Source organism: Candoia aspera, chromosome 8 (genome assembly GCF_035149785.1).
Source record: "Candoia aspera isolate rCanAsp1 chromosome 8, rCanAsp1.hap2, whole genome shotgun sequence".
Classification (NCBI taxonomy): Eukaryota; Metazoa; Chordata; class Lepidosauria; order Squamata; family Boidae; genus Candoia; species Candoia aspera.
The window spans coordinates 14,013,747-14,036,464 of NC_086160.1; the positions used below are offsets into that span (position 1 = coordinate 14,013,747).

At 39.9% G+C, this 22,718-nt stretch overlaps 1 protein-coding gene across 2 annotated transcripts in view; it reads right to left on the reverse strand.

Moving 5' to 3' along the window:
• The window catches only part of ATP8A1 (ATPase phospholipid transporting 8A1), a 121,814-nt gene extending 111,734 nt beyond the window's left edge, over positions 1 to 10,080 (reverse strand). Inside the window, exon 1 of one of the 2 annotated variants that reach the window (XM_063310654.1) lies at positions 9,935 to 10,080. In XM_063310654.1, coding sequence (XP_063166724.1) covers positions 9,935 to 9,983 — 49 coding nt within the window. In that variant the 5' untranslated portion in view covers positions 9,984 to 10,080. The remainder of the gene's footprint in view (positions 1 to 9,934) is intronic. The other variant, XM_063310655.1, reaches the window with a different exon arrangement.
• Positions 10,081 to 22,718: the final 12,638 nt, after the last annotated feature.

Here is a 22,718-nt window from a genome sequence, read left to right on the forward strand (position 1 = left end):
TTGTCAAGAGAATGATCCTCTTTGCAAACTGGCATTCATTCACCCATCCAGTACTTAAGACTGAAAACATCTCACTTAATAAGTAACTTACACTGAACCCAATGAACCTATTGATGCATTACAGTATTACAGGTCAAAGCTTTATTTTAATTAATTTCCTAGTTTTAGTCTCTGGAGCACCGGGCATCTAAGATCAGGAGGATGCCTAAGAGGCCACATGTTCTAATATATCACCTTCTGAATTTCAGAGATCAACATCTTTTATTACTGTTACAGGTTTAGGAGACATGAGAGAAGTTCTTTCCTGAATTGCCTCTTACAATACAGAATGCACTACAGTACTGTACAGGATGGATCCATCTAAGTAATGATAAGATGCTTTTTACAGGGCAGTTAATTTTCACCCACTCCAGGAAGTACACTGTTTTTGAGTAGATTCTGACTTGTTCTGAGATTTTTTTAAAAAAAAGTTTTAATCATCTTGAAAGGTGATGTTAGGATTAAAATTATTTTTATTAAAAAGCAAACAAGGCTTTACAAAACTTAAAATAGTTTGGGATCAAGCTATTATACCTGCAATGTACAATAACAACACATATTTTAAATCCAAATCCTATTGAGCTTTACTGTGGATCAGGATAAAGATGCCTACTATCTCTATTGTTGTTCATTACAGCTATGCAAGCCTAGGCTCAACAATTAAGATAGAATAGGTATATTACAGGAGTCAATAGAGGGGTGGAGAAATATTAATTTGATATGCTGGCAATGTTTTACTCAGGTTGTCAGATCTACTTAAAACATGTGAAGCATTAAAAGAGGAACTGATAGATTTTGAAGAAGCCTTAGGCCTACATATTAATCTGCAGAAATTAGAATATTCTAATATTTTGACAGAGAAAGAAGCAAAAAAAATTAAGAGAAAGACTGGATATTATTTTGTATAATAAGCAGATGTGATATCTGTGTATTAAGATTACAAGCAATCAGAATGAACTGTTTCATGTTAATTATACTCCATTGTGGACAGATACTTTGCCAAATGGTAAAAAATACATCTGAATTAGAGTGATAGAATAATAGCCGTAAAAAGATGCTTCTTTTGTGTTGCTGTCAGACAAATAAGCAGCTGAATAAGTGGGAAAAATTATATTTTTTTGTAAAAGGATCCAAATATAAAAGCAACCCTTCTATATGCACATACAACTGGGAGAGATGGGATTTAATTTACATAAAACTCTATTGTGAGGACTATCAGTTATACCCCTTAGTCTCTTTAATAAGGGACCCTACAAAGCCATGAGTTCCAATGGATTGTAGAGATAAATAACAGATCAGTACAATACAATACAATACAATACAATACAATACAATACAATACAATACTGTATTTTAAGTAAAACAATGCAGAGGAAATTTTTTTTTAAGGAAATTGATAATAGGTATTAAAAGTGCAATTAAAATGATTCATTTAATCATATATAAAAGACAATGTAAACTTTTTCTACACCTTTGCTACTGCCACCTTTCTGCATCCTGATTTCAGTGAGAAAGGTAGAGAGGCACAAAACTGGAAGAAATTAGGTTATTCAGCTTGCAGGACTTCCATAGAGATAAAAACCCTACAGGTAGTCCTCGAGTTACAACTGCAATTGGGACCGGAATTGCTATTGCTAAGCAATGCGGTCAGAAAGTGTTGTATTATGTGACCACATCGCTTAGCAATGGCAATCCAGGCAGTCCTGGTTGTTGTTGTAACCCAAGATGCATGGGTCGTTAAGCGGGAGGTGGAGGGAGTCCCAGGTAAGGAGTGTGGGGGTGCCGCAGGGTGGTTGAAGGAGGCCCTGGGAGGTCTGCTGCAGGCAGCTTGCAAGTTGGGGAGGGAGTGCTCAGTGCGGTGTGAGCTTAGAAAGGCCAGGGAATGAGGGTGCGAGGTGCATGTGATCACAGGGAGCCCTGGGAAAGAGGGCGAGGGGTATACGTGTGTGTATGTGATCGCAGGGAGGCTGTGGAAAGAGGGTGCAGAGTATGTCTGTGCATGTGATTCCAGGACGGCTATGGAAAGAGGGTGCAGGGCACGTGCATGCGATTGCAGGTAGGCGGAGGAAAGAGGGCACTTGTGTGCGATCATAGGGAGGCCGTGGAAAGAGGGCTCGGGGTATGCACAAGCACAGAGAGGTTAAGGAAAGAGGGTGCAGGGCACATGCGATTTCAGGGAGGCCAAGGAAAAAGGGTGCAGGGTACGTATATGTGTGCAATTGCAGGGAGGCTGGTGAAAGACAGCACAGGTTGTGTGTAATGAAGGGGGAAAGGAGGGTGCATTACATGCAAGTGAAGAAAGGCCAGGGTGGGGGAGACTTATCCCAGCGACTTGTGACCTTCCTTGCTGGCTTCCCATTGACTTTGCTTGGGGAAGCTGGCAGGGAAGGTCGCAAATGGTGATCACGTGACTGGGATCCTGCAACTGTTCGTAAGTGTGAGCTGGTTGCCAGGCACCTGAATTTTGTTCATGTGACTGCAGGGGCACTGCAACAGTTGGAACTTCGAGGACTGGTCGTAAGTCCCTTCGTGCAGCGCTGTTGTAACTTCGAATAGTCACTGAACGAATGGTTATAACTCGAGGACTACCTGTATTAGAAAAGAGTTTTTTTCTGTGGACTCTGCAAGGAATTCTTGTTTCTTGGTTGGAATGGTATATTATTAGAACATTTCTTTTAAAAAGTAAAATAACAAGTACTAAGATTTTTTTTATTTAATAATTTTTATTAAAGTTTACAGATACGAAGATAAAAAACTAATACAAACTAAGAAAATTATAAAAAGCAAAAAAATAAAAAAGTGCAGAGAAAAAAAATAAAGAAAAAAGAGAGATATAAAGAAATGACTTCCCCCTTCATCAAGACAAGCACAATTTCAGTAATTATCATCTTCTCTGATACTTCAGAAAAAGATCTTTTCCTCCCATATATCATCTCGTATCTATCAACAAATTTTATGGCCTCATTATTCAGTCCTAATCAGCAAAAGTCCATTAAGAGTAACCAGAAACAACAACATATATGTTTTAACCTTAATCAAATAACCCAGTTTTATATTCTTTACTTTTAACACAGTAACTAAACACTTTATTTAAAAATACAACAAAGGATCTCTTCTTCCCATGTCTTATCCCTTATCTATAAACAAATCTCTAAAGCCTTGTCATTCAGTCCTAGTCAAGATAAGTCCATTAAAAAACTACTAGAAACAACAACATATATATTTTTACCTTGGTCAAATAAACTAACTTTGTATTTCTTCTGTTTACTTTTAAGAACCTTGATCTTTAATCCCTTTAAATAGTGTCCCAAAAGAATTCTTTTCATTTTCACTTTGTCTCTTCTCAGAAATTCCTTCATAAGTTTAACACATCTCTTTTGTAAATACAAGATAAGAAAGTTATCCAAATCACACTTCTTGATGAACAGGAATCAGGCTCCCCCACTATCTTGACCCGTATCACCTAAATTATACTAACACTCACAATAAATCATTTATGAAATCATTTCTATCACAAGCCTCAAAATAAAGAGGCTGACCAAACTCAGCTTGTTAAAGGCAACCCCAGACATATCACAGGACAATGCAAACAGCAGGAAGCAGAAAAAGAGAAGTTGTGGGTAGGAAAGTTGATAGAATAGCAACATACTGTATATAGTAAATATAGATAAACTTAGGCATCAAGGTTGTGTATATAATCTTAAATATGTTAAATATTGCTGATTGTTATAAAATATATACGAGAACTAGCAGAAATAGCAGTTAGCAGACCACCATATAAGGAAAGGTTAAGTGGTGATTCTAAGGAATGTGGTCTATGGCAAATACACTATAAAAGGTCTGCTGAGCTACACATAAGCTTTGAGAGAGATCTTCTTGTGTCCTTTTTCTGCACAGAATAAAGCGTTGCTTTAACCTCCACCTCAGTGTGTTTCTTTGGGCATTTAGCACACTGGGATTGAACCCAGGTTTGGGCTGGGACATCATTCGGATTTATTGTTTGTATATCTCTTTTAATTTTTAATACATCAGCCAGTTTTATTTGTAAGTCTAGTGTAAGATCTTTTTCTGTACTGTTCTTGTAGGCTGACATTTTAAAATCCATTTTCAGATCCACATTCAAATCAGCCTCAATCTCTGTTTTGTCCAGTAAAATCTGTTCCTCTTCTATAACCTCTTCTGAATCTGTTTTTATAATAGCAGATAATCCTAAGAATCATTTCTGAGTGTACTGTCCCCAAATATCCTTGAATTCTTCCAAAGTCAGATTAATTTGCTCCATTCTGTATTAATGGTCTCTTCTCCTTTCATATAATCTTTAGTTCTTTCTGGTTCCCTCTAGTGCCCAACCTTCAATGTCCTCTCTTATCATATTTTTTTTCCTAATCAACATTTTCCCACAAGGTTTCTTATGCTTAGTTTCAAAATCTTCACATATTTTTAAATAAAATTTTAAACAACCCACCAGAAGGATTCTTATAATTAGAGGTAGTCCTCTCTTAATGATGGTAATCAGAACCAGAATTTCCATTGCTAAGCGATGCGGTCATAAAGTGAGATGTCACGTGACTGCATCGCTTAGCAATGGCAATCCTGGCAATTCCCCTTGCTGTCATTAAGCAAATTTTACAGGTCGTTAGCCAGGCATCCACCCCAATTCAAGCCATTCTGGGCTCAGTCTCTCCCAGCCCCAAGCCTCAGTAAGGTAAAGGACTGCCTCCAACTCCCCCCACCCACCTATCTCCTCCCCATCTCTGCCCTTTTGGCCACCCTGCGCGGCTCTGGGACTGCTTGCCATACCCTGGGAAGCCGCAATCACCCAGTCCAGTCCCAGCCACCCTCACCACCCTGCACTCTGAGACCCCTGCCATGTGCTCTGCTGCCCCAGCTGACCCTCGCCATCTTTCTCCCTCTGCTGACGAGGCACGCCCGGCCTGGCTCCTGGGCCAGGCTGGCTGGGCTTCGGCTAAAAAAAAAGTCAAAAGCAGCCCCTGAGCCCCAGCCCCAGGCCCAGGCACGTGGTACAAAGGGGCATTTTGGCACAGTGAGGCTGAGGGGCTGCTTTTGGCTCCATCCTCCCCCCCACTCCCGCAGCCAAATCCCAGCCCCATAAGGCCCAGGAGTGCAACAAAAAGATGTTTTGGCAGGCTATGGCTCAGGGGCTGCTTTTGGCTTTTTTTCTTGCAGCGCAAAGCCCAGCCACATATAGCCCAGGAGTGCAGCACAAAGGGGTGTTTTGGTGTGCTGTGGCTCAGGGGTTCCCTTTGACTTTTTTTCCGCAGCATCAAGCCCAGCCCCATATGGCCCAGGAGTGCAGTGCAAAGCGCATTTTGGTGTGCCGCCGCTCTGGGGCTGCAAAAAGCAGCCCCTGAGCTGTAGCATAGCATGAAGCCCAGCCCAGCCTGGCCTAGTAGCCAGGCCGAGCATGCCTTGTCAGCAGCGGGAGCAAGAAGATGGTGAAGGTCAGCTGGGGCAACGGAGCACAGGGCAGCAGGGAGCCAAAAGAGCATAGATGGGGAAGATAGGTGAGTGGGGGGAGTTGAAGTGCCTGAATTTTTATTTTAAGTGTGGGGGTGCTGTGATGGCTGTAACTTCAGGGACAGGTTGTAAGCCCCTTCATTCAGCACCGCTGTAACGTCAAATGATCACTGAACGAATGGTAGTAAGTCAAGCACTACCTGTATTTCGTAGTTCTATTTAATGAAAACTGCTTTTTCCCCTTAAAGTGTCAGTATGGCAAACAAAATGTAAGTCAACTATCTTATGAAGCAGAAGGGGAGGAAGTTCAGAGGACAAAAGGCAGTAGGAAACAACTTTTTAATGAGGATTATTGGAAGAGGCCAAGGTTAAGGATCTCCATCCCCTGCAATCCTAATTAGAGGGGAAAAAGGCCTATTCTTCCCCACAGCAATCTTGATCAAGAACGAGGTTTTAATCTCATTCCCAGCTCCAAATTTCCTTCAGGAAGTATCACTGTTTTTTATTAGGGAAACTCTGGGGATACCATTAAACAATTACACAATGACATTATTTCTATGGGAAATAATGTGTGGGAATGTATTTAAATAGGTACACATCATGGTTCCACACATCAGCTCTGCTTATTTGGTGCACAAAATGTCTTTTTTCATAAAGACTGTTCATCCCCGCATTAAGATGTAAAACATGTTTCAAAATTATTTACACAGTATCTTATTTGTGCTATCTTCACCTTACTAGCTAGAACACGTGGCTGAAACTTTGCTGAACTTTTATGTGGCTTTCAGAACATAATTAGAATTTCCCAGTGCCCACTATCTTTATTTGGGAATAAATTGTATTATGTGTTACGATTAAGAACAAAATACATTATTCTTAGAAAAACTTTCTCTTCCTGGAAAAACAAATATGCCCTTCCATGCTGAATTATTCTCACAATATACTGGTGTAGGCTTTCACAGCTGGCATCAATGTAGCACTGATGAGTTTAGGGGGCGAAGAAACAGGAAACTAGACTATGGCCATTCAGCCCCAAAACTCATCACTGCTTCATATTCTCACAGTCATTTTTTTAAACAAGAAAAGAATACATAGCCCTGTCCTTCTGAAATGAAAAATCTGTCTGAGTTACAGTAACATCTGTAATCCTCCCTTAAATGAAATGGGATAAAATTATTCCATCCCCTTTCCGGGTAATCTTTGTATCTCATTCCTTCCACTAACCTAGCCCACATGATTGATAAGAATGGGGGGAAACAAACAAGAAGAAAATTAATTGAACATATTTTTTTACATTCCAAAATGGCATTTTATAGACCCTTTTAAAACTAAAAATAAATGAATGTGTGTATTTTATGTTTCATAAGAAGCTTTATTTCTTTTTAATACAGGATGGCAAAACAAATGTAAACAAATGCCATATTCAATCACACCCACAAAAATAAATCTGAAATCCTGCAATAATTTATTCAGATTTACTCCCTCCACAGTAATTCACTCAACTCTACTATATGATAAATCTTAGGTACTAATTCTAATAACTACTATGAAGTCATTATTAAAACTAACAGAGAAAGAGAGTATTGCTATTAGTAGAAAAATTCAAAGAAAGTACTAGTTTATACGAAGTCCAATAAACTTACATTTCTCTACTGCAGTGCTACTATTATTAATTAGTTATGAACAGATTTGTTATCACAAGTGGCTTATTAAATAGTTTAAGTTCAAATATTAATGTCTAATGTTTCAGCCATACATTAAGATATTTCTACACAATTATTTAAATATATCCACACATTTTAATACTGTAATGAAAAGCTGGGATGGTTCTTGTACAGCTGTTTATCTGATCAATGCTAAGAAATATTTCTTCTATACAGAAAAAGGGATACAACAGAAATATTTACAGTGGAATAAAGCGTGACAAAAACTTTTATCACAATATTTTACTTAGTACCATATTACACCAGATATATACAGAACTTTCTCTTCTTTACATCAGCAAAAAAAAAATAACTTTCACTGGCAGATACCACACTGGCTATAAAAATAAACTTCATATCAAGAACTCTTTTTATTATGCATTTCAGGGGTTACCAATTAGTGCAATGCTATTTTTAACAGATTGGATTAGGTAAATATTGTCTTAATGTGGAATCTGGAACTGAACAAGACTGAACTGTTCAACAATTTCTTACTTACATTAAGAAATGCTAAATGGGTTGATCTATCAAGTTTTGCCTTTCTAGCTCCAGAGATTACAACAAATAAAAAAAATCTAATTAAAAAACCTTCCAAAAGTAGAATAACAATTTTAATTGATATTGAATTGGCAAAAGTAGCGTTTATATTTCTTAAAACTTATTGTGGCATTTTATTTTAAGTATATCAACTGAAATTTATTATGACACTTTTTATTATTAAAAGAAAATAAATTCTCTAATACTATTGATCAGCCTAGGTAAATGTAAATTTTCCCTCATATTGCAACAGAATTCAATTATTCAGTGAAAGACTGTACTTAGATAAACAGCTTTCTACTCATCTAAATCTGAGCCCCGGTAGTCCTGATATTACAATGCAATTGCATTATATCACTTTCTGAAGAGATTTGGAGTTAGGTAAGCAGAGGCTGCTCATATGATCACAAATCTAAGAGATACAGTCCAGAATGGGTTATTTTCCCCTGTTCCTTCTTATGCTGCAGGGAAAACTGAGCAATACGACATGAGACCAAGAGATGTAATCTCAGAGTATACATCCAGGCTCCTCCATTTACCTTCTGCTATAGGATGGTCTTCCTCATAATACAAATAAATTTTTGATGGGATTAACTTCAGCCACAACTTGGGGCAATATTAAGATTAAGTGAGATACACCTCATAAATTATCAAGGGTTTGAGCAGATGAATCTCTGAGGTTGCAATGCTAGCAACATTTTATCATTCCCTAAGAGCAATAACTCCCCTCAATTCTTTTTGGGCTATTCTTTCATTCCTTTCTTTACAGTAAAGATGAGTTAACATTTTTCCTAACACCTGAACATTCCCAGATACTGAGAAATCTGAGGCTATTTATTACCATTCTACAGGCCTAGGACCACCAAATCCACTCTCAGTGTCACTCTATCAATAATTTTATTCTGTTTCATTATAACATGAAATAGTCCAGAAAACAGCAAAAGCCATGAAAGTGGAATTTTAACATAACAGGAGAGCCACTTTCTATTTCCCTTGTGAAATATAATGTGAAGTTCAAGTAAAAACATAAAGACTTTTGAATCAAGCTGGACTTCTACCGCCTTGAGATCCATCCAAAACTATCCACTCCAACCCTGCTTAGCTTCCTCACGCCATCTCCTAAGACCAACCTCCTAAGGGGTTGCCATCTCCTAAGACCATCAAATATTATTTATTATTGGTATTTCTATGAAACATATGACTATTTAATTATTGGGGAAGGGGTGTTAGTTGATTGGGAAAAGAAACTCAATTCAAGAGCAGAACGGAAAGACAATCCAAAGATGGAAGAATAGTCAAAAGTAGATATCTAGACATGCTGGTTATTTTCCCACTAGTGACTTATAGTGTTTTCTAGAGCAGTGTTTCTCAACCTCAACAACTTTAAGATGACTGGACTCCAACTCCCAGAGTTCCCCAGCCATCACGCTGGCTGGGGAATTTTGGGAGTCGCTGTCCAACCATTTATTTTTATTATTTATTACTCATATTTAGCCACCGCCCATCTCCCCCAGAAGAGGGACTCTGGAAACGCTGCTCTAAAAGCCAGCCAGCCAAAGTTGTGCCACAAAGGGAGGGATATCAGGGATGGTCAAAAAAGTCAAAATGGCAGCCGTGACAGCATAAGACCCCCCCCTTTTACACGGATGGATGTAACAGGGGGCGGGGCTTCGATCCTGGGGTCATGGCTGCCACCTTGATGTGTTTTGACCCACCTCTGCAGACGCCCCTGGTTATAGCACCGCGAGGATGGCCGGAGGGTGCTTCAAAGGCGCTAGAAGCCCTAGTGGGAAGAGGGCCAAAGAGGAACAGGTGCTGCGGGCAGAGAGAGACGGAGATAGGCAGCCACCGAGGGGCTTGCACTCAATGGACCCCGCAGCCAGGGGAGGCCTTCTCGTCCCCCGGAGCCCCGTTTGCCCGACGGGGACGCGGGAGGCGGCAAGCGAGGCGCTTCCACGCGCCGACAGACTCCGGCGGGCGCCGCTGTCTGACAAGAAGACGGCGAATAAAGGAGCCGCCTCGCCTCGGCGGTTAGCACAGCTTCGGGGGCGTGAGGCTTCCCCTTCCCCGGACGCAAGACTATCCTCAGTCGGGCTCTGGGCTTCTTCCTCACCCCACGGAAACACACCGAAGCGAGCCTCTTCGCCCCCCGCATCCCCCGGACGCCAGCCACTCACCCTCCGCCCTGGACCGCAGCTCCGAGACGGTTTTCTGCACGGCGGGCATGTCGCCTCAGACGCGGGGGGTCAAGCAGCCGCTGTCCTCCGCGGCCGCCCGGCAAGGGTCGCGGCGCTCGTCCTCGCAGGCTGGAGCCGGCTCTCTGCCGCGCGCGCGCGCGCGCGCTCGCAGCCGCCGGATCTAGCGGGAAGGGGAGAACCGTTGGGGCCGGTCTCCCCCCTCCCCTCCCCTCCCCTCCCTCCGTCCCTCCCTCTCTCTCTTTCCAGGGACCCCGCGGCTGCAGTCGCGAGACCCGCAGGGACACGCGCTTGCGCGACCGAGGCAGCCCCGCCGCTCTTCTTGGGCCAACTGCCGGCGAGCGCGCGAGCGCTTGTGACTCGCGCGCTCCTCCTCCCCCCTCCCGCCATGCCGATCTGCCCTCAGCTCCCCTGGAATGTACCAACTCCCTTCCCTCAGCGGCGCCCGCTTCGTCGGCGCGGCCGGGGGCTTTTTGTAGTGGGAACCCGGAGCGCACTGCCGGCGAAAGAGACGTTCTTTTCCTTCATGGCGCGCGGGGTCCTCCTTCCCCGGCAAACGCGACCGCACCCCTTACAGTTCCACCGGTCAATAATGGAACAGGCCACCTCTTGGGCGGGCCGTAGCCTGACAAGAAGGGCAGGCGGGGTCGTGGGGGGGAAAGGACCCGACAGCTAAGGAACCGGGTGGTCGGTGGGGGTCGCCGCGAAGGGGGAGGCCGGCACGGCGGGGAATGGGGGTGCTGCTTCTGCCCCCGCAGAGACCTAGGCCTGTCTTCTCAGGCTACCTTTCAGGGCGAGCACACTGGCAGCTGCTGACAGGAAGCGGTGGGTGACCACAGTCGAGTGCTAGTGTTTCCTTCACACTGAACACGCCTCCACCTCTTAGGTGGTTAGAGATTTCAGTCTCCCACCCCCCCAGGACTGTATAGCTTCAAAAAGTGAAGCTGAGGAGGGCCTGGATGGGAGACCACCAGGAAATCCCAAGGTGGTAGGCTAGAAAGGGGACTTGAAAAACAGATCTGAAAAATGGCAGTGGTAAATATCTCCTATAGAGTTGCCAAGCAAAGTATATGGGTACATACTGTACTTGAAGTCATTAAGAACTGAGGTTGTCTCAAGACTTTATAGTAGTGGTTAGGGTGCTGGCCTAGAAACCAGGAGACTCTGAGTTCTAGGTCTCCCTTGGGCACAAAGCCAGCTGGGTGACCTTGGGCCAGCCCCTCCCTCTCAGCCCAACCCACCTCACCTCACCTCAGAAGGTGTGGGAAAAAGAGGCAGGACTATTAGGTATGTTTGCCACTTTGAGTTTTACGCACACACGCACACACACACACACACACACACACACACACACAGACAGACAAACACAATATGTAAGTCTATGTGTATATGTATATGTATAAAAGGCAGGATAAAAATATCACCATCATCACCACTGTGGCAATAAATGGACTTTATATCACCACAAAATGTTTACATAACTAGTCTGGAAATGTTCAGCCATTTGGTTGCATGTATTTATTTTTATATATCTATTTTAATAGTTTTCTAGCTGCTGCTCTCCACAGACTCTCAGTGGTTAACAATATACAAGTGGCAATACCAATCCAATAAAAACACTTTAATGTAAAATGATAATTATGTGTCAGATCAAGAACAGTAACAATGATGGCTGGGTGATGATGGTGTCATTTCATCCTCTGTGGGCTCTCCAAAACAATTCAGTTTTTAAAAGTTTATGGAGAGCCAATAATGTGGCAGCCAACCTGATTTCCACTGGGTGGCTGTTCCACTGGATGACTGTAAGAGATGATGTGTCTAAGCTTGAAAAGTACCACAGACGTTTAGATTATTACAAATGAATACGGACATTTGCAAAATTCTATGTATTTCCAATATAACATAATAGCTGTCTCCAGTAGTGAACTTAGGTAGTATAGACCAAAACAATGTAGTCAGGGCTACTGAGAAATAACATTGGCAGCAATGATCACAGGAATTCTGAGGTGTTTATATGTTTAAATGTATTTTAAAAATCATAAATATGCAATAATTGTGGGGAGTCCCATGGCAATTGAGCACTAACAGTTGCTTGTTACCTGAGAGATTGGCATGACATGAAGTATAGCTGATCTTCCCCTTTCCCTGTATAGCCAAAAACTAGTTCTTTCACACTCCTTTAACTGGGCCACAATTATATTTATGGACAGGTAGTAGTTGATAACCACTATCAAGCAGCAGATACTGCCTCACACTCAGCATCCTGTGTGACTGAAGCTTTGTGCCTACAACTAATTCCACACAATGCTGTATAGCATCTTAAACAGTAGCATCACCAGCCATTGCTGTAGTGACATGTCACTAATGAGGGCAGGTAGCCACAGCAATGGCTGAGTAATGCCTTAAGATGCTATAAATCACTATTGTGGAAATGTCATATCACTTTTAAATAGTGGTTTTCTAATACCAGCAGACTCCTGAATAGAGTATGCAAATGCACCTGTTCCAAATCATCACACCAGATAATCTTATATGTAAATTGCTACAGCAGTTACAGTGCTGTATACTTGCTGTGGAGGACATATGTTGTATGATGGCAATTGTGTTGATTCAGCTGCATTCTTCATCTACATTACAAAGTATCATAAGCTCAGCAGGATGGGGCCTTGCTCCAAGAAGCATTCAGTCTAAATTCTTGGTAACAGTGGGAAAATGTGTATTTCCAGCATTTTTGCTTTCAGGGCTTGATTTGAAACATCTATATTACAACGGATATGAAAACTGATATGCTTAAATGAAACAATTTTAACTGCAACCTATTTTACCAGAAACATGTGATTATATTCAGATATCCCAGAATACCATACTATTTAGCTGTTTTTACAAAATTAAGGCTAAGTGCTAGTACATAAGTAATATGGCAACCACTAAAAATTCTGCATGGGTAATGTTCCATGTCACTTCAGTAATGATGCTGGAATTGCTCCCCATGTTCCATTGGTGGTATCACATGCATTTTAGATGTACAAGAAATGGGATAAGTTGCAGAGATTCTTGGTTTAGAAACTCAGCTAAATGTTTGGTTTAAGAATTGCCATCAAAATTTCTTTATGTTGAAATTCAAAGCAAATTTAGAACAAAGTTGGGAAGAATTTCAGAAATAGCAAATACTATCTAAAAGACTGAAGAAATTTCATGTGCTGATTTCACATATCTTTACTTTATCAGAACTCATTTAAAATGCCATTTGATGACTGGAAACTAACCTGAATTTCTTTCTTACAGTAGGTGGAATACTTGTAGAATTTTAAGGGAACTCAAGCATTTCAATGTGACTAGTACAGTTTACCTACAGTATTTTTGTTTGCATATTAATTTCTTGTTTGTACTGTGGAACAGTCAAGAAACCAAGAAGGGGAGGCACAACATGTCTTAATTCTAAGTTGTACTCAGAATCTTGTCCAAGGCCTAGAATTTATTAGAGTGACTGGGAGCAGAGGTCATAATGCTACAATCTTAGTGTGTATAAGTGGACGCTTGCTTATGTTTGACTTCAGAATAGCAGACCCCCAAAAATGAGGGGATTGATGAAAAGAAAGCTAAAAGAGTCAAGAGGGACATTTCTCTTCACTATGCTTGGGGTTATTCAAAACTACAATAATAGAATCTCACTTAGAATTTGTACCTCATATAAGGAAAGGTACCACATAAGTGCTATTAAAAACTAGATTTCTTTTTTCTTCTTTTTTTAAACGAAAGTCTTACCTAAATGAGGACAGGTATGGACATAAATTATTGCAAAAGATATGCAGTTGAGAAAAGGAGTAAAAAGAGTGAGAAGCATAAGCTAAACTTAAGACAAGTAACAGAAAATCTTCAAATATACATAGGAAGCTGACCAGAGAGGCTTAACAATGAGGGCTTAAGAGCATGCTAGCAGAGAAACTGAACATCATCTACAGCTTGTGTAGATGTTGATTCTGGGTCTGAATCAGCCTAGCAGGTATATTGGCAAGTTGTGAATCTCAGCTTGTAGCTTGTTACTCACCACAGCATTAATGAGATACGAACTGGTACTGATTGATGAGGAAAGAGAATTTGGAATCTCGCTCGACACCTATGAATGAACATGTAAACCCAGTGTGCATATGTTTTTAAAAAGGCAGAATGTCTTTCTTGGAATCATTAGAAATGCCAAGATAATAATGCCAAGAGGTTTTTTGCCATCCCTCACAATGTTAGAACTTGAGGCCATCCATTGAAATTAAATGCAGGAAAACTCAAAATACTTTTTCACACTGCAAAATTACACTGGAATTTGTTGCTAGCAGTTGTGGTAATGGCCATCAAGCTGGATGTTTTTAAAAGGAATTTGGTCAGGTTCATGGAGGATGAATCTATCAAAGGCTATTTATATTGATCACTGTTTATTATCTCCTGAATCATAGGCAGTAGAATGTACCTTATATAGTTGCTGCTGGGAAGCAACAGTAGAAGGGAGTTACTGTTGTTATTACCCAGGTTTGCTTCCCAGATGCATCCTATTGGCTACTATGTGACATAGAAATTTTGTTCAGCCGGTCCCCAGTTTAAGAACGAGGTCCATTCCAAAGTCTGTCCTTAAGTCAAATTTGTATGTAAGTCGGAACAGTTATTCAGCATCAGTTAGTCAAACGTTTGTCTTAGTATATAGTATATATTTTACCTTTCTGTGCATATAAAACATTTAAGAAACATTTCCAAATATGCTAAAACATCTTAAACATAATAATACACAAAGTGGCATTGTGTATTTAACTCGAAACATTGTACTTAACTTGAATATAATAGGTTTACGGCAGTGCGTTCTTAACTAGAAGTGGTCTGTAAATCAGGACGTTCTTAAACCAGGGACTGGCTGTACTAGATGGGCTTGTAGCTTGATCTAGGAGTGCTCTTATGTTGTTTGTTTATAAAATGTATGTCCAGTATCTTCATATGCTCTTAGCATACTGTATCATTTTCAAATAGGTTGCCAAGCCACATGAGCAAAATACTGCTCTAGTACCTTTCCCAGTAACGGTATAAATTGATGTTTCTCAGATTCCATGTTTTGAAGATGAGAGGAAACTCACATTCTTGGCATTTAGTAACAGAATTGTTAGTATGCTGGAGCCATAATATTAGGCAGAGGTAATCAGTCCTCTGTCTCGAGCATCAATTCCATATGTGGAATGTAAAATATTGCATTTATTGAGATGATTGTTTAGTATAACATTTTTAAAAATCTGTTCAATTGTGTCCAATTCTCAGTGACTGCCTGAACATGTTCTTCCAATTTTCTTGGCAGGCTTTTCAGAAGTGGTTTGCCATTGCTTTCTTCCTAGGCCTGAGAAGAAATGACTGGCCCAAGGTCATCTAGCTGTCTTTGTGCCTAAGGCAGGACTAGAACACATGGTCTCCTGGTTTCTAGTCTGATGCCTTAACCATCCTTTATTTAAGGGAGATTGTTTTGTAGGTGGAATCTAACTGAGGGTCATTAACACCATACACACTTTCAGGCACAGGAATATTGTCTGAGTTTTCTTATGACAAATCTGTCCTATTAGGTGGGAGAGTTTCATACCAAGCAATGCTGTATTGACCTGGTCTCAGTAATGTTGTTGTGTTTTCTATTTCACAATAGGTGATTGAAGGTTTTCCTGCTATGAAATCACAAGGCTTGGTATGTCTCAAATTTCATTATTGGAGGTAAGGGACTAAAACTGAGAGTGGAATAAAATTACCAGAATATAGCATTGCTGGATTTTATATCTTTAGGTATTTGCCATTTGCTGTCCTTAATATTGCCCTAAAACGGGCTTTGCTAGTCTAAAAAATGAACTTCAGATTACAATACATACTTATGGTTCAGACCCCTTTCTCCATAAAATAAAAGAAGCACAAACTAAAGTTACTTTGACAATTACATTATATTTATGGCAGGCTAAATTTTAAGATGATTTATGATTAATTGAAAGACATTTAAAATTTGTAAGCATTGTTTATGATTGCAAAATCATAGCTTAAAAAATCTACACTGTCACAGTGTGAGAAATTCAACAGAGGAAATCAAGATAACTCCCTTCAATTTATGATGATTTTAAAAGTTCAGCCTATCCATTCTTCCTGGAAGAAACATCAGTATCAATAACTTATACTTTTAACACTAATGTAGCAAAATTTGAATAATAAATAAATAAATAAATAAATAAATAGACAATTGCATAGTAATTAATAGGTGACAGATCAACTATGTCAGAGGAATAAAATAGTATTTTTAATTTAAGCAAGGAGACCTGAGTAATAACATTGCAGGCTGAAGCTGTCCTATTTAGGTAAACCAAGAAATACAACTGAATTGATTGTTTGGCTGCAACTGGAGACAAAGAAAAGGTGAAGCATGCATTGTGTTCCAGATAATTTGATTGCTCTCAAAACCAGATATATCCTACCCAGGCTAACATGGTGACTTTTACAAATTAATCCAGTCTGTATAGAAATATAAGAAAATGTATTTCATTTGAATAGGCATAATAAGCACAGTTAATGACAGAATTTCAGCTGTAGTGCTACATATATATTCTGACAAGTTCTTTTCAACTGATGGAATACTTTTTATACAAGTAATTCTTTTTCTCCTGACATACAGTGAAGAAAATTTACATGTTGGGCAAGGAGAAATATATGGAAGAAACTCAAGTTTTGTTTTTAAAATTATCCTTTGTTATCATTAAAGAAGAACTTGTGTCATTAGTGTGATATATAGGGTTAAGGTTTAGAAATTAAAGTGAATTCCGCCAAGATTTTGAGCCAGGAACGCTGCTACCAGCCTGTTGCCAAAATAACAATAGTTTCTCTGCATCATTAGGCTGCACTGCAGCATTCAGTCTTCTGCAGTCTCTCCAGTCTACAGAGTTTAGTATTATGCGTGATCGTTTGTTGAAAAACCTAACTGAAAATAGAACAGGGAACTGAGCAATCAAAGAAATAAAACTTATAGTGACATATATTTCATCCTCATATAAAACCACAAAAAGGATCAGCAACGAAGTATACCTCTATCTCTTAGCAGGGATATTCCTGTTAGTGACACATCCACTACAACCACAGAAGATTTTAAAATACATATTTTAAGAACATTAGTTTTGTAAACCACAGAACTCCTCTTAATTGTTGATACCTCCCTCTTGTTCTCATAGTTCTACTTTGCCAGAACTTATATCCACTATTACGTATACAAACATATACTTCTGCAAATGTTTAGATTCCAACCATTTGCCTACTTTTTTCCATGCTAGTTACCATCACATCATCATTGTGGCAAATAAGGACTATTAGTGGTTTATTTACTCTGTGATGCCTAGCTTTCCTACAAATTTTTAGTGTGGAAATCCTTACTATTAATGATCATTAGAGGCTCTTTGAATACTATATATAAGATTATTTATTTGGTGCATTTAAATGTTCAGAGTACTTCCTGTACATTCTGTCAGTAATCTATTTTGAATGGGTCGGTTACAGTTATTTACACCTTGCATTCTGTGTGTGCAGATGTATAATGCTGAGAGGCTCTGGATTAACCTTAGTCATTCACTGAGAATGCCTAAAATGAAAACTGAAAAAGAATCTTTGCATTCTTATTTACTACATTATGTAAGTAAACTAGAAACTTTTAGGTATACAGTATTTTGCCAGAACAGTAGCAAGAACTGTTCTTTCCTTCCTTATTTACATTACAATGCTCATAAGGAAATCATAGTTCACGTGAATCATTAAAATTTGTCCCCAGCAGGGTGCTGGTAGGCTCCATGATCTACCCAATTTTTTTGTTTTAGTTTAATTAAAAATTAAACAGGAAGCTAGCATGCTGCAATACATAGCATCTCAACAACAACAATAGCAATAGCAATAGTTTATTAAACATGTATGCTGCCTGACTCCCAATAACTGGGTGGCTCACTACAATCAAACAAAGAAATTACAATAAAATCAATAAAACTTAAAAGATAAACATAAAAGATGGCAAGTGTGACAATCAGATGGAATGAAGCCAGGTGTCTTGCTCTTCCTCGCCAAAGGCCTGGGTGAAGAGCCAGGTCTTCAAGGCTCTTCTAAATAATAGCAGTGGGGGCCATCCAGATCTTGAGGAGAAGCTTGTTCTTAATCTTAATTTTAATAAGCTGAGTTTCTAGGACCCTAGATGCAACAGTGAAGAGCAACCTCTTTACCTTCCAGCAGATTAATGTTCTGTAGCTGGTCATACCCATTAAAGCAATAATTTTATGAGAGTGGTATAATGTTGCTCAAAATTTCAAATGCACCTACCAGTCTAAGAAAAATTGAGTATCTACCTGTATACTAACTTCAGTGAAAGGAGAAGTGTGAATACCTCACATTTTATTTTCCTTGTTGTTAAATAAAACAGCACTCTCATTTTCCTGTATTGCTTGTTGCTTATATATAACATAGTGTAACTAATGCAAGTTACACTATCATGATGGTGATAATCTGTGAATGATGGAACTAGCTGGCCTTCTAGTTTCTTTCACCAATCTGATTCAGCGTTCTAAGAATGTTCAGTATAGTCTTAAACTATCTATCTGAGTTATAACTGGGCCACAATCAAAGAACATCATTTTTCATTTCTAAATTTAAAACCTTGCTAATGGATTAGTTCAAACTATTCAATAATGATTTATCTTTAATAGAAGAATGTAAATTGTTGATCTGGCTGCCTGCATTATTCAATAAATTTGGTATTTTATCAGAATCTTGGCACTTCCATTAATTTAATCAAAAGAACTGTAATGGTTGCCTAATCCCAAATACTCAGTCTCACAAGCTCGGGCTTAAAGATAACTGATTTATTAAAGGAATAGTATGCAAATACAGAGAAAGCTGAGAATGAGCAAAAGCACGCCAAATACAAACTTAAAAGCCTTGCCTTCAATCCAGTCCCGCCCTCAGCACCCGTCAGCACGCACCCCCTCCCAGGTGCGAGCAACCGTTACACGCGCCTGGGAAAGTAACCTTGAATAGGATTGCAAACCCAAACATACATTCCAAAGTTCCAAAACAAAGCAGAGCGCCCGAATGGAAAATACCAGGAATGAGCAAGCTGGGTATACACGGAAAAACGGTTTGACATGTGAAACATTACGATGTTAACAGAACATTGAAACGGGGAACATGACAAGAACTGTGAGCTATGGATACATAAATTAAAAATGTATTTGCATACTTAAAATAGAAAAATCAAATATTGAGTATGTTTTTTTTAATAATTCTCTGAAACATATCTAGTATATGTTGCATTCATCTTTAAGCAAAACCAATAATATGCAATGTAGGTAATCAACCACATTTCTTTAGCTTCCTCTAGTTTTTTTATGATACAAATAAAAAAACCATCTCAATAGAAAACAATTACATCGATTCTGATTCTTCATAGTATGGTGCTTGGATTTAATCTGTTGTCCCCAGTTCTTCCCATAGTATCTTCCTTAAAGTTGATGTGGATAATTATATATCTTTCAAGGAATTGTTACATGAATAGTATTGGTCTAAGATGGTTGATTTTTTTTTTGTCTGAAGCAGAGCCCAAACAGCACACTCTTCTTGCAGTTGTCTGTACTTTATAATAATGTAGAATATACAGAGTTGGAAAGGGTCATTTAGGCCATAAAGTTCAATCTCTAGCTTGGTGGGAGGAATCCCAATTAAAACAGATGGCTGTTTAACTTTTGCTTGAACACATCTAATAAAGGAGAGCCCACCATCTGTCTAGGTGATTGATTTTACTGTTGAACTGAAACTGATATTTATCCTAATATCCGAAAAGTGATAATGATGGCCATTCTTTAACCTACACCTATTCCCTACCTTCTTCACTTTTTTATGTACTTGTTTTAGAAATTATTCACTCTGAGGCTAAAATATGTTAGAATGTTAACTGAGTGTGAGCTGTGGTAATCAAGGTAGGCCCTACAAGTGCCCTGCACATGTTTTTTTTGATGCTGATAGGGGAGGGATTGTTCTTAGTCTCTGGGTGCGAAAGCATGAGTCCCCAAACTGGGACTGTGGTGGACAGGGGAAGGTATGGCAGGTGTCACTAGGTAGGCCAATACAGAAGAAGGAGGGTGGACATATTGAGGTAAGTTCCTTCTTCTAAGTCAGTTGCCCCAAAACTGGAGCCAGATAGTGAAATTGTCAGGTGTCTTGGTTTCCAGCCTTTACTAGTGAAATCAGTTTTGTGTGGGATAATAAGTCTGCATTCATTTATGGTATGGTAGCAGTAAAAAATGCAGATCTTGTGTGTATTATCATGATCTGTTTGAGCAGCAATGGGGATGTGGCCAAGAGATACAAGAGCTTATGGAGGGCTGCAGTCATTACCCAGCAGCAGCCCAAATCTGACTTTGCATCCCATTTGCACCCAAAGGCATTTGCACTCAGCTACCTTTGGAGCAGTTTTGTATCACCACAGCTAATCTTCAGCCCTGGCCTTGGTGAGCCAAAACAAAATCCTATAAACACATTTCCATATTGGAAATAAAGCACAATTAAATTGAATTAATTAAATTAAATTAAATTAAATGTTGCTATCCTTCAAAAAACCTTCAGATTAGCTGCCCGAGATGGCAAGCTTTACCTCATGCCATCCGATAGATGATGGTAGGGTCAGGTAGCCACACATCTTTTACTGTCATTTCATAGCTGTATTAAGTATACTGAGTTGAGATAGAATTACTGATGGACAAGCCGGAGTTCAGTTAGAATGGGTGAAAATTTGAACTTGAAGTCTTACATTCTTATATTTACATCATATTGAGCCTCACAGTTCTCTTCTGAGGACAAAGTAAGATAATCCCTAGATATAATATAAATTTGCTGTTTAAAGATTGCATGTTTAAAAAGTCTTGAGTAGTTTTTTGTATATAATGGGATATAAAGGAACTGTAAGTAGTTTTCCGCATATAAAGGAAACAGCATCCCCCAAGAGATACGGATGATGCCCTCCTTCCTGGAGTTCCAAAAAGACCTCAAGATCTGGCTTTGGTCAGTGTTGTGGGGCCTTTGTTGTGATTCTTTGTTATTATGGTGGTGGTTTTCGTCCTGGCTGTCTGTGTCGTATGTTTTTTAACTGTTTTTATTGTTTTTGGATTTTGTAAGCTACCCTGAGTCTACCAGAATGGGCAGCTATATCAAATTTAAATCAATAAATCAATAAACTATTACACTGGTTTTGACTCATTGAACTGAGATAGATTAGACCACCTGGCATCCTTTTTGCCTTCACAGTCTAGCCTAAAGCCCTGGGATATTCTGGTGGTTTCCTGTCTAAGTACTAATCATGCATGATCTGGCTTAGCTTTTCCAAGATCTGCCAAGGTTGTGTAGGTGCTGGCATATCTGTATTTATAGTTATAGCTTGTATTCTGCAACCAGGCTTTCCATAGACATTTGTGGCTGGCCAGTGTGGAAAACAAGACGCTGGGCTAAGTGGGCCTTTATTTTGATCCCTGTAACACATGAAAAGTCTACCAAAAGTTATGACACTGCTGAAGTATCTTGCAGTGTTAAAAATTATATGCATATTTCTATTATAGTTCACAGATTGCAAAACTTGGAAAAACAAACTGCAGTATCCAGGCAAGTACTGCTTATACAATACAGGTAGACTTCGCTTACTGACCATTCATTCAACAACAGTTTGAAGTTACGATGGTGCTGAAAATGGAGACTTAGGACCGGTCCTCAAAGTTCCAGCCATCACAGCACCCCCACGGTCACGTGATCACGATCTGGGTGCTTAGCAACCGTCTGGTACTTAGGATGGTTGCAGCATCTTGTGGTCATGTTACTGTCATTTGTAGCCTTCCCTGCCAGCTTCCCACAAGCAATGGGGAAGCCGGCAGGGAAGGTCACAAGTCACTCCAGTAAGTTGCTCGCATGCTCCCCTGCCTGGCAGCAGCCCTTCCAGCCCCACTGTGCTTGTGCTGTGCCTCATGGGCCTCTCATGTTCTCTCTCCGCCTGGCAGCAGCTACCTCTGACTGCGCTCGTGCTGCGCCTTGCGAGCCACTTGTGCAACCCTCACCCGCCCAGCAACAGCCACCCCTGGCCCTGCCATGCTCACACCTTATCTGCCTGCCAACATGCTTGCAAGCCACCTGGGACTCACTTAACAATTTGCGATCCTCACTTAACAACGGCAATGGGGCATGCTGGGATTGCTGCTGCTAAGCAATGTGGTCATGTGATGTTGTGCTTTATGACCGCATCACTTAGTGATTGAAATTCCAGTCCCAATTACTGTTGTTAACTGAGGACTACCTGTAATTAATGGACCTTCACAGAAGATCAGCATTCTTTTACCAATCATAATCAAACATGTCTTCTAGGAAACTTGTATTGAGTAAGGAGACAATGGTTTTTTCCACCAATTATATTTATTGCCCCTGATTAACTTTTATGGTTAATGGCCAGTGACTTATCCATCCTGTTACACATTAAAGCTATTAAAGACTCTGGTCATTACCACATGCCTTAGCTGCAAATTTTGTTTGCAGGTGAATCAACACTTATATAAAGAATTGTGGTTGGTTTGGTTTTTTTTGTCTGAAGAGATGCCATCCCCCATTCTGCAAGCCACTATCCATCTTCTCCACAGAACTCAGTCTTAACAAGTGTATCCACCCTCGGACCTTCTGTGATTAAATGAATGAGTGGTACGCACCCAAGAAA